Source organism: Phocoena sinus, chromosome 12, assembly GCF_008692025.1.
Source record: "Phocoena sinus isolate mPhoSin1 chromosome 12, mPhoSin1.pri, whole genome shotgun sequence".
Taxonomy (NCBI): Eukaryota; Metazoa; Chordata; class Mammalia; order Artiodactyla; family Phocoenidae; genus Phocoena; species Phocoena sinus.
This window is the reverse complement of record NC_045774.1, coordinates 28,116,581-28,134,094: the sequence shown is the minus strand read 5'-3', so window position 1 is coordinate 28,134,094 and position 17,514 is coordinate 28,116,581. Positions and strand designations below refer to the sequence as shown.

Genomic DNA, 17,514 nt, shown 5'->3' with positions numbered 1-17,514 from the left:
TGTGCCTTAGCTCCTGCCATACTTCTGACTTCTAGGTCCTTTTCTTTTTGTTCACACTGTCTCTACATGGTTTTTAAGACTTAAATGCTATCTTACATCTTTGGCTTTCCCTGATCACTGTGGGAAAATCAGACCGTGTGATCCTCTCCACCTTTTCTTTCTCATAATGTACATATAATCTAACAGAAAGCTACCCTGAAAAATAAAACATCTGGACTTTTGCTTGCATCCAAGAGGAAGTAACAGGGACCAGATTTACTGCTCACCTAAAACAACTAAAAAAATTGGGCAAAACATATGAAATAATTTTCAAGACACTGAATCCTAAGCAACAAAGGAAAGTGATACCCAAGAAATGGAAAATAAATGAGATGAGCCCTATGACTGCCCAGCTTACTGCCTTGAGAGCTTCCAGGCCACAACACAGGGGGATGGGGACTGTGTGGAGCCTGGTGGGCTCCCTGAGTGAGTGCTAGGAGTCTGAGGAGACCAGGTAGGCTATAGTTCACAGACTACCAGAGAGGAGACAGCTTCAGAGTGAGAGAACTTGGAGACTTGCAAAGGTTCTCTTCAAGTATTCAGCAGAGTACAGGTGAGAATATACAGCGGAGGAAATCTCCCGAGGCCAGGGACAGTACCTATTCCCATCAGCCCGGATGGAAAACCTCAAAACTCAGAACGCATTGGGTAGAATACCCAAAAGGGATTTGTATCAGTAGTGAGGACTAATTAGCCCTAGATTAAACACAGTTCGAGTCCCACCTAACAAATCTAGAAAAAGAAGCGCAAATTAAACCCCAAAGAAGCAGAAATAAAGATCAGAGTGGAAATCAATGAAACAAAATAAATAAACAATAAAGAGAAATCAACAAAACAAAGCTGTCCTTTTCAATAAAATTGATAAACCATTTGCCAGGCTGACTGAGGAAAACAGAGTAAAGAAATAAATGATCAACACTAGGAATTAAAGAGGCAACATTATTACAGATTCTTTCAATATTAAAAAGATAATGAGGGAATATTATGAACAACTTTATGTCAACAAATTCAACCACTTGGATGAAATGGACAAGTTCCTTGAAAGATACAAATTATCAATGCCTATATAAGAAGAAATAGATAACCTTAATGGCTCTACTTCTATTAAACAAATTGAACTTGTAGTTAAAAATCTTCCATAAAAGAATACTTCAGGCCCATGTAGCTTTACTGGTGAGTCTACACAACATCTGAAGAAGAAATAGAGTGACATCAGTAAAAACGGTGGTATAAGGACTTCTGAAAAATTTCTGCTCCAAATAGGCTATGAGAAAACTGGCAAGCATGGTTAGAATCAACTTTTTTAGATTCTGGAAATTAGCCAATAGCTTGTAGTAACCTGGAGAATGTTTATCCAAGAAGAATGGTTGACACTTGGTAAGAACAGTGAGCTTTGTGGCATTTTAACTTACCTTATCCCATCCCCACTGTCTGGCTCTGTGGGTACCTTGAAAAAGAAGAGCCTGCGTTTATGGTGAAAGCCAGCAACCTGGCATCCACTGGAAGGAGCAGAACAGGGCTGGAACTTTTTCAAATCCTCATTCCCAAGGAATCGTCATTATCTGACCTGTTTGGTGGTTTCCTGGAAGATACCACTTGTAAGGCTGTCTGCATTTGACTTATCTTAGAGCTTGCCTTTTCCCTGGGAGGCAATTACAATTAACTTCAGGGCTGCCTGAGTGGTGGATAACAGTAGGCAAACAACAGACTAAAAACTTTAAAGGAAAAGCTGGGGGAATAAGCTGTCCATGTGGGTTTTGAAAAGCTCAGACTTAGTCCTGGGAGTCTAGAAGGTCTTACACATGTGTAGGGCTGTGTGCATGCACAGGAAAGACCTGAGAAGGCCTTAAGTCCTCACCGCTGGCTGACCTTAACACTCTATGCTAACAGGAAGTGAAGGCTAAGACAGAGGTGTTAACTGCCTGGCTGGGTGTTGAAGGTGTGCACAGCACACACAGAGCCCCTACCTGGTAAGACTGGGGGACTACTGGTTCCAGGTGTTTAAGGAAATCGGTTTCCAATTATTAGCTGATCACTAATCTAACTGAGCAAAGACTCCTGTGGACAAACACATTACAACTAAAGAATTAAAGAATTTGTTCAGAGAAGTTAACAAGCAACGAACAACTACAATAAGTAGCAACAACAACAAACCCCGGGGAGGGGGAAGAATCTAATTTCCAGAGTTGTCACATTATAGCATTCAAAATATCCAGTTTTCAATAAAAGGTTACAAGACATGCAAAGAAACAAGAAAGTATGGACCATACAAGGGAAAAAGCAATCAACTGAAATGGTCCCTTAGGAAGCCCAGACATCGGACTTTCTAGACAAAGACTTGAAATCCACTATTATAAATACATTCAAAGAACGCAAGAAAACCATACTTAACTAACGGGAAGTATGGGAACAACATCTCATCAAATAGAGAATATCAATAAATAAATAGAAATTACAAAAGGAAAAAGTAATATCATATCCTCACAGACTCTTCCAGAAAACTGAAGAGGAGGGAATTCTTCTTAAGAATGGCATTCCATGAAGCCAGCTTACTCTGATAGCAAAACCAGACTAAGACAGTACAAGAAAATAAAACTACAGACCCATATTTCTCTTGAACAAAATACAAACAACTCTAAATAAAATTTTAGCAAATCACGTCCACCAATTTATAAAAAGGATAACACACCATGACTAAGTGCGGTTTATTCAAAGAATGAAAAGTTGGTTTAACATTTGAAAACCAATGTAATTTACCATATTAGCACATTTTAAAAGAAAAATCATATGATTATCTTAGTAGGTGCAGAACAAGCATTTGACAAAAATCCAACATCCATTCCTGATACAAACTCTCAGCAAACTAGGAAATGAAGGAATAAAGGGCATTTATTTAAAAACCTATGATGATGTACTTAGTGGTGAAAGACTGAATGCTTTCCCACTCACTTCCCTTCAGGACAAAAGAAGATAAGAATATATACTCTCATCATTTCTATTCAACATTGTACTGGAAGTTCTAGCCAGTGCAGTAAGGAGGGAGGGAGGAAAGGCATCCAGACTGAGAAAGAAGAAGCTAAACTGGCTTTTATATGTATGACTGTCTATAGAGAAAACCTGGTGAAGTTTACCAAAAAGTTATTAAAACTAACAAGATAGTTTAGTAAGGTAGCATGATACAAGATCAACATACAACAATCAGTAGTATTCCCATAAATTAGCAACAAACAATTGAAATTGAAAAATAATACCATTTACCAATGAGATATGCAGGAATAAATCAGCCAAGTATGTGCAGGACTTATACACTGAAAACTAACAATCAGTGTTGAGAGAAATTGAAGAAGGCCTAAATAAATGGAGAAATATTTCATGTTAATGAGGCAGATGACTGAATATTGTCGACATGTCAGTTCTCCCCAAACTTATCTTTGGATTCAAGGTAATACAAGTTGGGATTCCAGAAGCCTATGTTGTGGAAACTGAAAAACTTATTCTAAATTGATGAGGACATACAAAGGACCCTGAATAGTTAAACCGACTTTAAAAAAGGACAAGACTGGAGGACCAATAATACCTGATTCCAAGACATATTATAAAACTACAGTAATCAAGACCGTGTGTTACTGGTGTAAAGACAGAAGTAGATCAATGGATAAGAATATGTCCAGAAACAGACCTACCCTTATAATGACAATTGATTTTCAATGAAGGTGTAAAGGCCATTCAGTTGAGACATGGCTATTTTTTCAACAAATGATGCTAGAACAACTGGATATCCCAATGCAAACAAAACAAAACAGAATCCTCTGATCCAAACCTCACATCATATACAAAAATTAACACAAAACAGATCATAGACTTAAATATGAAACCAATTTGAATTATAAAACTTTTACAAGAAAACACAGGAGAAAACCTTTGTAACTTTGGCAAAGGTTTCTTAGATACTATACTAAAGCATGACATATAAAAGAAAAAAATTGACAAATTGGACTTCATCAAAATAAAAAAGTTTGCTTTTCAAAAGCTACTGTTAAAAGAATGAAAAGGCGTAACAGAGACCGGGAGAAAATATCCGCAAGTCATGTATCTGATAAAGAACATATTTAGAATATATAAGGAACTCTGTGATGTCACACTCCTGACAGTGGATAATTCTGATTTCAGAAAGGGCGGGGAATGGGAGGAGGAGAAAAAGGCTGAAAAGTGAATAATCAAAAGAAGAAATTAAAAAGAAAAGTTGCAAGTAGTAGGGTATTTTAGGAGAAAAAGGTAAACTAATTTCTTCTCATGAAAAGAAGAAGAAATTGAAGAAGTCTGGAATAGGATTATTATAAAGATGGAAAAATATATAGTGGAGGAGAGATCGGATACTTGGAGTTCACACTTATGGCTGCACTACATTAAGAAGAGATTGCATTCATTCATTCATTCATTCAGTTCACATATGAGTGTTCACAAATAAAGGCCTTTAATACTATTGACCATCTGAACTAACTTCTCTCTGACCAAACCTGTTAATGAAATAAAACATTCTATGCTTAAAAAAAAAACCCCAACAAACTCAAGATAAAATATATTAGTAACTAGGGAACACTAATACTAATACTAATGGATTATAACATATTTGTAGAAGCTTCGTTACAAACTCTGACTTGGGCAGCAGACCATAACATCATAGGGGCATGAGATATAAAAGGTAAAAGTTTAAGACTTTCAAGAAAATGCCTTTAAATTAACCTATAAAAGTTTCTTCTTGGTATCTTTTTAAGATAAGAGAGTGTAGCTTTATTAAAATGTGTAAAAATTGTTTGCACAGAAGTGATTGACATTCCTGAAAAAAAATTAAAAAGTATAAATGAGACAAGAAATTCAAGTGGAAAGTGGTGAGAGGCAGTCCTATGTGGCTCATTTACAAAGTTTGGTCAACCAACTAATGAGCAGATGTTAGTAACTGAATGGCAAGGCTGCAAAGAAACAAAAAAATTAGCCTCTATCCATTTACTTGGGTACAGTGGACTCATTTAAGTAAATTACAGAAATAAAGAAATGACATACTGGGCTATAGTACTTCCACCTTCAACTTGCCTACAGTTCTTAAGTCATGAGAAATGTATCAATTCATCCTTACTTCTAAGAAATTATGAGTACAGGGAAAGCCCAAAGGCTTTAGATGAAATTGAGCATTTAGACATATCTGAACTTCTCATGAAAATTTATTTTCAGAAGCCTCTTAAGCGCTCTATGTTCAAAAAGAGAAGCCAAGCTACCCTGACAGCCTTAGAAACAAGCTGGGATGGTTTTTGAGGCTTTTTTGAATTTTAATCTGGAGAGCATTATGTGGATCTCTCTGTCACCTGAAAAATACGTATCCAAAGTAGTCAGAGTGACTACAGAACCTTTCATTCACATATTAGATAAAAGTTCTAAAAACTTTTATAAAAATGTTCATAGAGAGGACTGTTCCCATAATGTATTAAAATATGGTCATTTTTGATTGTTGAAACAGAGTTTGTCCTCACTGCCAGCGTATTTTTTTACGTGGGTGATCTGTCACTGAGTATACTCCTCAGAGCCAGTTATTATGTGATCAACTATTATGTAAAATTTCAATTGTTCAGAGATCGGAACTGAAAACATACCTGGCAGATATAACAAAAACAAAAAACTGAAAGACCTGGGATGTATATTTGTGTCGTGTGATAGGCAGAGAGAAAGCATGGAAAGAACAGCAGATTGGGAAACACAGGATCTGTGTTCTGGTACTGGGTCTGCCTCTTACTACCTCCCTCAGATCATGGTTCTCCACGTGCAAAAGAGGGGTCAGAGCAGTGGTCTGCAGGGAAATGGGGAGACTCAAATGTGATAATGTGAGTGACTGTGCTCTGATGTAATACAGGGCTATATATAATCACATAATCATCAATATAATTTTATCTCTCAAAAAGAAAGATTTTTTAAACTTACAAAAAAATGACATCTTACCAAGGAGCCTAATAGCTCTGAATACAGTATAAAAAACAAACACACACACACCCTGGTAGTCTGAGAATCAGGAGACTTAGGTCTTGCTTGGTTCAAGCGCTGACATAAATGTGCCTTGTGACATTTGCACAAGGTCTTTCCTCTTAGTTTTCCTGAATGTAAAACAGAGGGAATGTAGAATTTCTAAGGGATCTTCTAGGTCATGATTCTGTGACTCTTAAAAATACCATTTAAAAATTCTATTTGTCTTTCATCTGTAGAATGAAATATTATAAAATAATGCACGGTTTTATCTGATAATGCCTGTAAATTAGAGTATCATGTAAATCAGAATTTCTGACCTGGAAGAGACATATTCTAAATGTCAAAGTGCATAGCAGGGTTAACGAATAAATATTGGGTTGGCCCAAAAGTTCATTCGGGTTTTTCTGTAAGACATTATGGAAACCCCTGAACTTTTTGGCCAACCCAATATTTTCCTGAAGGACATTCAGCAGGGATTCTCTGTGTGCACATGTGTGTAGGCATGCACCCAACGTGGGGACAGTGGCGGTGGGATGGGAGGGCACAGCAGACACCTGAGCTGTTCAAGGTTGTTACACTCATGTGATAGTTTGCTAGTGACGTGTGAATATGAAGTCAGGGCTTCAGATTATGTACAAAATCATCTGCAATGATAAAAACTGAGAAGTGCTTTGCAAAGGTTTTCGGTATTTTTTTTTTGAGGTTTTCTATTTATGTTATTAAGCAAGTATCAAAAAAATACAAAAACTTCCTAGAGATCTTTTAAAATAAATACTTCAAAAATTGCTCATCTACCCTAGGCATTTCTAAGACATATACAATGATAATGTTTTGGGTATTAGCTTTTTTTCTTTAATGCCTCGAAATAGGCATTTCATAATTTTTTTTAGTGTGGTATTATGAAGAGGGAAATGGATAAATTGTCCTTAAAAAAAAAAAAAAAAAAAACAACTATTTATCACTGCAAATTATTTAGGAGGAAAAGCCGCTTACTGTGTCATAGACTCTGAGCCCGGTCTGAAATCCTGGGACTTGAATGACTGCTGTGAAAGAAGAACAAAGAGTAAATCACAAATCACAGAAGACAACACAGGCAATATTCACATGCTGAAAACCCACCAACTAGATGAATGAGGAGAGAGCATGCCTGTTCTGAACACAAGTGTCTATCAGCATGTCTATCACAAGTGTCTATTCACGCCCATGGAAAACCAAGGAAACAGGTCTCCAGATTGGTTAAGCGCTCTTCATAAAGAAAGTGAGCTTTCAGGTGTGTGGCCAAAAGAGTCAGCCTAAATTAATTCAGTAATACTATGTTATATTACTTAAGTTCTAAATTGACCTTTCAACACTGCATCTTTCCTTTGTAATCCTGTCAGTACACTGTATTTTCATGGTGTTACTCACTGAACTATGTGTAAAATTTTGAATCTGCAAGCTCTTTAAATCTTCTACAAAATTTGATTAGTATATCTATTTTATTAATGGCACCTCCATAAGAAAATCAAATAAGCACTTTCAGTGGTGCCAGATTATACTCTGAGTGTTAGACGGTTCCTCTAGAGTTTGAACATTAATTCCAAATGAAAGGATACTGTGGAAAATGGTGGTTGATATGAGACAGTAGTTTAGAAATCAACTTAATCTTGCTATAAGACAGACTTGCAATTTTTTTTTTTATAGATAATTACATGTTATGGGAAGGATCTACTTAAAATTCACATAGAAAATATAAATCACTACTATGTTAAAGTTTTGAATTACATACAAATGAAAGAGATATACCATATCTACCTAATTAAAATTTTAAAACCCCAGAAAACAAAAAGCCAAAATGAACTGAAAGACAAGGAGTACAACTATCTCTTTCAGTCTTAACTTCTTTGAGTAACTACTGCCTTCCCAGTCTTATCTCTACTGAAACTTGTTTTGCCTTTTTGGATTTCCTCCTTCACAATCAGATTTCAGCAAGATTTGGCACTGAGTCCCTTTAAACAAGTATTACTTTTCTTATCATAAAGATTTCAAGAGGATTTTGTACTTTTCTGGACCATAATTATGTAATATTATTGCTGGCTATAGAGCTTTAAATCAAGCATGTAATGAAAACAACAGTTAAAGGGCAAGGAGACTTAGTGGCAAAACCTGAATGTGGTAGTAAGTGAGCCTATTTCAAAGAACAACAAAAGAACCAATCTCGGATTTTTCTCAACTATTTGAAGATGATCTGATTCAGTTAAAATGTGTTTGGGGAAAAAAGTACAAACACATAGAAAATTTAAATTCAAGGACTAATGCAGATTGCAGAAGAGTCTACCTGCCCTCAAGCCCATAGAGCAAAAGAAAACCATCAAAACCTCTCAGAGAGCATCAACTGTAACTGAATTTCTTCAGTCTTTTTCCCCAGACTTATGAAATAAATTCCAAACACAGCCAAGAGATTAAATGTCAGATGCTTCTTTTACATGGTCTAAGTATTACTTCTCTCTCTTTGCCCAAGGCAAGAGCAACATCTTACCTTAAATACATGTATATACAGTCGGCCCTCAGTATCCAAGGGGGATTGGTTCCAGGACACTCCCACCTGCACAGATACCAAAATCTGCAGATGCTAAAGTGCCTCATATAATGGTGTAGTATTTGTATATAACCTAACAACCTCCTGTATACTTTAAATCATCTCTAGATTACTTATAATACCTAATACGATGTAAACGCTATGCTAATAGTTGTAAATACAATGTAAATGCTATGTAAATAGTTGCCAGCATGGCAAATTCAAGCTTTGCTTTTTGAAACTTTCTGGAATTTTTTTTCCAAATAATTTCGATCCATGTTTGGTTGACTTTTTTTTTTTTTTTTTTTTTTTTTAAATTAATTATTTATTTATATTTTTGGCTGTGTTGGGTCTTCGTTTCTGTGCGAGGGCTTTCTCTAGTTGCGGCAAGCGGGAGCCACTCATCGCCATGCACGGGCCTCCTCTCACTGTCGTAGCCTCTCTTGTTGCGGAGCACAGGCTCCAGACACACAGGCTCAGTAGTTGTGGCTCTCGGGCCCAGTCGCTCCATGGCATGTGGGATCTTCCCAGACCAGGGCCCGAACCCGTGTCCCCCGCATTGGCAGCCAGACTCTCAACCACTGCGCCACCAGGGAAGCCCTTGGTTGACTCTTTAGATGCGTAGCCCGTGGATAAGGAAGGCCAACTGTATATGAAATGTTGTAAAACTACTGGATTAAAAAAACCCAACATAATGGCTCTAATCAGAATATAAGTCTACTCCAGAGGTTGAGGGAAGGGAAGTCAGACTGAATTATACATCACTGTTACGTCAGCGTTACTTTTCCTTGCTTGTTGTGACCCTGACAAATGAGTAACAACATATTACTACGTGCAGGTCTTACCAAACCTGCTTCTAATAGTCTTTTCATATGAAATGGGTGCTGTAATGTCCTCAGAAAGTCTGTCTTAAGCAAGTTAAACATAGTTCCTGCCCTGTTTCCTACTGTATTACTGCATTACTGTAGCGGGCATATCCAAGTCCTTTTTCATGATGCAAAGGTTGGCTTAACCTATGTTCAAATGCTATGAATCACAAATTAGTAGGAGATCCACATTACAAAGTCTTGACACTGATTTATAAAAGGACACTTATTTCTTTAGGACCAATACTTCACTTTTCAACACCTTTACTCACTCATTCCTTGGTCTCAGCAGCAGCGCGCCATATGGGTATGGAGGCAGAAGGAGGGGGAAGAAGGAGGTGTCTCTGTGAGCTGTTTTGTTTCACTTTATCTTTAAACAAAAAAGCCCAAGGCTATGAGACAATCAGCCCATAAGCACCCTCACCCCCCATCAAGGCCAAGGAGCATGATTGCCCTTCTTGCCCTCTTGTCCACACACACCTCTCAGCTGTTTTGTGAACTTCATTTCCTCTTCATGGATACCCTTGATTTGGAGAGGAGGGGATGGAGAGAGGAAGATGAGCAAAGCAAAGGAGTTGAATGAAAGGATCAGAATCTGGAGACTCTTGCTTCCCAAACCCTCACAACTTCGTAGTGATACTTTTAAGTTTAGATGCAGTGAGACAAACATGAAAGGAATGATTAATGGAATGATTTTCAGTGCCTCCAGTGATTACATGGAGATTTACCAAGAAGAAACAACTCATAAATAACTTTGGAAAAGAGAAATGGGCCATGCAAACAATTCCCCCAAATATTTCTATAAACTTGAAGAATGAACGTAAAATTAAGTAAATGTTCAATCTATGTTTGTTGCAGTAGCACACCAGCTTTAAATAAGGCAAATTTATGATATAGTAGAACTCTATTTTTAAAGCTATTTATATACCTCCTGATATCTACCTTTTCCAAAGAATTAATATCTGCAATTGTTTTATACCCACTTTGTAGGAATTTTTATTGAAAAGAAAAAACCCAACAACGAGGGCTGTTGGTTAAATTCTAATCCTGGTTCTGTCATTAACTCTCTATGGCCTCAGTAAGCCACTTAACTTCTCTTGAGGTCTGTTTTTCTTACTTAAAAATGTACAGGAGGTGCTCAGAATAAAAGCATGAACTATCATAGCACCATTCTTATATTTTACAGATGAGGAAATGGAGGCCCAGAGTCACCAAGATTACAGAAGTAGCCTGAAGGTTACAATCCTGTTTTTCAAACTGGTTTAAAAGCAAAACTAGTTTTCAATACAATTTTGTTTGAAAGCCTCACATACAAACACTGAAAAGTAGAATTTCTCTAGGTGAAGCTAGGTTTGGTGGTCTGGCAAACCTGGCCTCCCCAGACCTACCCCACAGAGCCCTGAGAAACAGGGCTCTACAGAGGAGAGAGTTTACAAACCACTCGACTAGATAAGCTCTTTCAGGTTTTCTCTCTTGCTAAAATTATGTTTCTGGGAGCATAATTTTATGACTTTAAATATTCATACAAGTTTGCTGTTGATTCTTTGATTTTAGAATTTATTGTTGATTATTTGAGTTGTATTGACGCTAAATCCTCCAATTATGCTTTTCCTTAAGGACAAAATATTCCTCTGCATTAAGATGCAGTTTCTATAAGTATATTAAAACAAAAAGTAAAGCCCTTCATCTTGATTCATGATTTGTAGTTTGGGATACTAATTATGCCAATTAAAAACGACAACAACAATAAATACTTAACGGAAAGCCACTCTAGGGGCAAGGCACCGTGCTACGTGCCCTGGAGATACAAAGCTAAGTAGGCTCCAAGAGCTTATACTCTAACAGGGGAAGGCATGGAGACAACCAACAAGGCAGAGGGAGATCCACATTATGATAAAGGAAAAAAAATGTGCAGATATAAAGGAACAGAAGTCTTGAATTGCAACTGGAGGCTTTTGAGAAGGATTCTCAGAAGAGGGAGCATTTAGCTGTCTCCTAAGGGATAAACTGAATTTCTGATAGTTGGCGTAGCACAAAAACTATACAGCTGGAGAAAACGGGGTAAGCAGAGGTTTGAGGTTTTGCGTCTGCAGGGCAGCATACTCGGGAGGGTGATTTGGGAGATGAGGAAAAGTGGGTCAGAACTTCTGTTCAATCTCTGAGGAATGAGAGCTAGATTAAAACCTAAGAGATTTGGACTTCAAAGACAAATACAGCATCAGCTAAGATGTCTGAGCTGGTAAATCACGACTTGATTTCTATTTTAGGAAGGTACCTCTGGTAGGCAGGTAAACGGTGCAGTAAAGACTGGAGAATGGGAGCGTGGAGACCTCCACAGGTAGGGGCTGGGGGGCTGGTTCCAGCAATCTCCTTCCCAGGTTCCTCCCCCTCAGTGCACTCTTTAAAAAAACTGGTGCTCCTTAATGCCTTCTACCCTTTAGTTCTGTACACTCCTCTGTTCCCATGGATTCGACAGGTATGTTTATGCTAAAGACTTCCAAATCAATACCCAGAGCCTGGATCTCCAGTTTTCTTCAAAATGATTTGGCAATCGTTAGTTTTCAGCAAATCTTGTAAATACGGCCGTTTTTCTGAACATACACTTGGAACCATCCACCTTCATCAGAACTACCTCGCAAGGCTGAGTTCTCAGCAAATCTCTCCCGAGCCCCCTGGCTGCCACACAGGTGCTACACACAGTGCATCTTACGCTGAAGTGCCCTTCTGCTTTTACACACTGATGGTCACGTTAGAAACCTAGGTTGCTCCTTTTCCTTCACATGGATGTCCTCACCAAACCCTACTTTCGCATTATGGCTGGCTTGGATTGCTGCAACTGCCTCTCCTGGTCTTATTTCACTGCTTTCCGCCCACCCCCCGCCCCCTTCTCAGAGCTTACAGAATGAGCTTTTGAAACAACTGATTTGATCATGCCATCCTCCATGTTTTAAATCCTCCAATGGCTCCCCAGTATCTTCAGGATCAAATCCAGCTCCTTAACATGCCATACAAGGATCTTCTTGATTCCATCTCCTCGTTCAGGTTCAGCTTTCTCTCTTTTTAACTTTGCAGCCTAGGCTCCAGCCATGATGAAATATTTGTGGTGGCCTGTGTGCCATGTCTTGATATTTGTTCCGTCTGCCTGGAATGCTCTTCCTCCCATAAAACTCCATTTAGAAATCAACCCCTCTGGAAAGCCTTTCCTGACCTCATTAAGCTTGTCAGGGGCCACTTCCATTTGCTCCCCTGCATTTCATATAGAACTCTACCAAAACAGACTTTTATGCTGTAAAACCCCCGATATTTGACTGTTCTTTCAAGAGAGAACTCCTTAAAGGTGAAGGTAGATGATGATTCCATAACACACTGGAGTAGAGAAGAAAAAAATCAGGTTTTTAAAAATTGATTTGGTTTTGGGCACACTGGACCAGAGATTCCAGAATGACACCTTCGTGAACGTGGAAATTTCTAGTAGGCAGTTAGAAATACACTTGGGGAATTCAGAACAGGAGCCGAAGTTACAGATGTAGACTTTGATACATCTGAAATACCAAAGTAATATTTGAAATGATAGGGGTAGAGGATAATCCAGAAAAAAGTGCTAGAGAAAAATAAAAGACATACAGCATGTAGCTTGTAGAAGGCTGGTATTACAATGGCAGGCAAAGCCAGAGAACGAGTGAGAAACAGGAGAGGTAAGTGCACTGTTACAAACATTAAGGAAACAGAAAAAAGCAGGGGTGTTAATGACCCAGAAAGCTGGCATACGGAGGATTTTTTTACACGGTCTGTAAACTGCTGGAAACAGTCCCTCCCTCCATCGTGTGCTTTATCCCTTATCCCTTCCCCTGTGACCAGCTGGTTTTTCAGTTTCTCTGATGAGCACTTCTAGCTACTTGAGGGCTTCTGCACAAGCTGTTTCTAATGCCTCAAATGTATCCTCCTGCCCCCCACCCCCTTACAAAAACTACCCCATCCACTTCTCACCACAAGGCCTCACAGCTTCCCTTCACTGTCCTTTCACTGCTTATGTTTTAGTTTTATGACTCATTAATTACAGTTATTTTCACTCATTAGGCTGTAAGTTCTGTAAGTGGAGGGACTATTTCTGTTTAATTCACCATTACACCATCCAGACAACATTCTATCACAGTGCCTGGAAAAATAGCAGGCATTCAATATATATGTGTTAAATGAATAAACTATAAAGACACCAAAGGGGTGGAGGAGTGAGGATGCAGATCATTGGTTGAGTGAGGCTAGAAAAATGTGGGAGGGGAAAATGACCAAAAATACAAGTGGAGGGGTCGGCCATAGAAAGGAGGGCACTTCTTTCTATGATCTGAAAGCAGCTGGAGAAGGAAGGGGAAGTAACAGAAATACAGAGAAAGCAGGGAGACAAAGTCAGCCTGGAGTAAGAGGTTACGTGGACCTTACCGTGACCAGGCACTGTAAAGCATGGGGTAGGGAGTCAGTCAGGAAGAACAAAAAGATGATCAAGACCACGGGTCTCACTGAGGCTGGGAACCACAAGTACGACACAGAGACAACCACCACAATTCTGCGCTTTTCTTTAGCAATGATGAAATTCCAGAGTAGAAGTGAGAGAAATGGACAACTGGTTTACCCCCAGACCTGGGGACTGGTAAGACCTGTATGCCAAGTCACACCAAGTGCCATATGTATACGACATCAAGTTGCTAAATAAATGCTGCTTCCATGCATTTATTTCCTGGTGATCTAAGTGAGCTGGTTTGGGGAGAGTGAAAACTGATGGCAGATAACCAAGAAGGCAGGAAACATCAGAATGCCACCCCTCCCCCCTTTTAAAAAAGATTTCTGCAAACTAAAGAATCATTTGGGTCACCCACTGCCTCTTTTGGGACTGGACTATTCCCTAGTGATGGGCGATAAGGGAAGGAAACTGGAGAGACTGAAGGAGACGTGGCAATTTTACCAAGCCCACTGCAGCCCTCTGCACACTGTTGACCATCTGCCCGTGAGCAACACCATCACTGCTGACGTTCAGCAGGGTCAGGTCTGATTTGGAAGGTTAATACACACCTCAGTACAGCTGCTCCTATTTCTTTGCCTGATCCTTCCTTCATTCAGTAAACGTTTACTGAATACCTGCTTTGTGCCGGATGCTGGGGATTCAATTTTAAACGAGACACAGTCTCTGCCTTAAAGAAGTTATGGCCCTTTTATTCCATCCAAAGACAAAGAAAGGAACTGAAGAAAAAAGTCGTGGGCTTCCCTGGTGGCGCAGTGGTTGAGAGTCCGCCTGCCGATGCAGAGGACACGGGTTCATGCCCCGGTCCGGGAAGATCCCACATGCCTCGGAGCGGCTGGGCCCGTGAGCCATGGCCGCTGAGCCTGTGCGTCTGGAGCCTGTGCTCCGCAACGGGAGAGGCCACAACAGTGAGAGGCCCGCGTACCGCAAAAAAAAAAAAAAGTCGTATGCATGAGCCATGCTAGAAACATGCTAGAAATAGTAGGTTACACCTTCGATCCAATTTCCTATGCCTGACCTTTTCCTTCTTCATCTTTACTATAAAGACTTACAGGTTTTATAAAACAACTGTGTACTTTTAATAGTTTCAAAACACAGCTAATCCTCATTATTTGTGGATTTCCTATTTGCAAATTTGCCTACTCACTAAAATTTACTTGTAACCCCCAAATCAGCGCGTGTGGTGCTGTCACAGTTGAATACATGCACTGGTGCAGAGTGGTGACACATCTGAGCTGCCCAATGCACATGTTCCCAGCTGAGGTAGGAACGTTAGTACCTCCCAACGTCTTGCAATGTTTCTCATGCTCCGTCTTATTGTTTCAGCTCTCATACAGTAAACAAGTGTCCTTTTTATGATCTATTTAGTGCCATGTTTTTCACATTTTTGTGTTCTTTGTTGGTGATTTTGCTGTTTAAAATGGTCCCTAAGCATAGTGTTGCAGTGTTGTCTAGTGTGACTAAGTTCAAGAAGGCTGAGGTGCCTGCCACAGATAAAGTATGTGTACTAGTTAAGCTTTGTTTAGGTGCAAGTGACAGTACAGGAGTTCAATTTTAATGACTCAACTGTATTAAATTAAGTGTCTTTAGACAGACATACACGTAAAACAAGGTTAGGTATTGATTGGTTGATGAAAATCTTGTGACCAGAGGCTCTCAAGAACCTAATCCTGCATTTCCTCTAGGAGCATTGGTTTAGAATTCACTAATTCAGTGTTCATGGTGAATTTATAAACATAATTACTGTAAATGACTACAATTGACTGTGTATTTTTAGGCATGGCTTCTGTGCATCCACCATATTACTATTTTACAGTTCTTACTTGCTACCTTTCCTAATCTTATTCCTTGACAAATCTATGAAGCTTTGGGGAGCTCTGTCTCAATCAAATTGTAATCATTCATAGAGAATATCCTACACATCCAGTACTAAGGTGGGAACTCTGGGGGAATATGAATGTTGGAAAGTTGATTCCTGTTGGTTTCACATGGCTGTGTGTAATGGCTTATAGACTCATATTTAGTCAGGTCAATTGGAAGTTTATAGCCTGAGATCAAAGGGCCTGAAGTAGATATGTTATTCCTTTGATGAGGCTGGAAGAACATTCTCTAGTAAAATTCCATAACTCTGTGTCTACAAAGGAGCTTTCACAAATATAAAGGAGCATCTCCCAAAGAGTAGCACGTTTAGGGTAGAGTCTGGGCACTGATATTTTCACACAAGTGCCCAAGGTGATTCTAAGGCCTAGCTGTTTGAGAACTCCTACTCTGGCATATAACAAACCAATAAGCTGTGGGGGTTGGAGAGCTCAGGACTGATTCCTGATCTCTGTGTGTGAAGCTGACTTTGCTTAGTAGCCGGTAAGCATGGAATGGTGTGATCCCTGTCAACTCCTCCCATTCCTGCTTTCACCCCTTCCTCTGGTTTGAATCTCAATTCTTACTAGCACTATCCATCAAGGATTTCAAATTCCCTCCTAACAAACAACATTAAACAGACACAGTAACTCTCAGGCTCATAATTTATTGAGAGCAAATATATGTATAGGAGAGGTTCAAGATGGCGGAGGAGTAAGACATGGAGATCACCTTCCTCTCCACAAATACATCAAAAATACATCTACATGTGGAACAGCTCCTACAGAACACCTACTGAACACTGGCAGAAGACCTCAGACTTCCCAAAAGGCAAGAAACTCCCAATGCGCCTGGCCATGTGGCTAACAGAGTCTTGGTGCTCCAGCCAGGTGTGAGGCCTGAACCTCTGAGGTGGGAGAGCCAAGCTTGGGACATTGGTCTACCGGAGACTACCGGGCCCCCACATAATATCACATGGCAAAAGCTCTCTCTGAGATCTCCACCTCAGTGCTAAGACCCAGCTCCACTCAGCTCCACTGGACACCTTATGCCAAACAACTAGCAAGACAGGAACACAATGCCACCCATTAGCAGAGAGGCTGCCTAAAATCATAAGGCAACAGACAACCCAAAACACACCAACGGATGTGGTCCTGCCCACCAGAAAGACAAGATCCAGCCTCACCCACCAGAACACAGGCGCTAGTCCCCTCCACCAGGAAGCCTACACAACCCACAGAACCAACCTTAGCCCCTGGGGACAGACAGCAAAAACAATGGGAACTACGAACCTGCAGCCTGCAGAAAGGAGACCCCAAACACAGTAAGTTAAGCAAAATGAGAAGACAGAGAAATACACAGCAGGTGAAGGAGCAAGGTAAAAACCCACCAAACCAAACAAATGAAGAGGAAATAGGCAGTCTACTGGAAAAAGATTTCAGAGTACTGACAGTAAAGATGATGAAAAATCTTGCAAATAGAATGGAGAAAATACAAGAAATGTTTAACAGGGACCTAGAAGAACTAAAGAGCAAATAAACAATAATGAACAACACAATAAATGAAATTAAAAATTCTCTAGAAGGAATCCATAGCAGAATAACTGAGGCAGAAGAACAGATAAATGACCAGGTAGGTAAAATAGTAGAAATAACTACCGCAGAGCAGAA

General features: G+C 39.5%; 1 protein-coding gene across 4 annotated transcripts in view; it reads right to left on the bottom strand.

The window, feature by feature from the left end:
* AHI1 (Abelson helper integration site 1) overlaps positions 1–17,514 on the bottom strand; it is a 215,963-nt gene that overhangs the window by 18,758 nt on the left and 179,691 nt on the right. For 3 of the 4 annotated variants that reach the window (XR_004352595.1, XM_032651704.1, XM_032651707.1), the window contains exon 26: positions 7,045–7,094. Coding sequence is in view for 3 of the 4 variants with exons in the window: in XM_032651704.1 (XP_032507595.1) it covers positions 7,045–7,094 (50 nt within the window). In the remaining variant the exon portion in view is untranslated. Of the gene's footprint in view, positions 1–7,044; positions 7,095–8,569; positions 8,636–17,514 lie in introns of all 4 variants that reach the window. The other variant, XM_032651705.1, reaches the window with a different exon arrangement.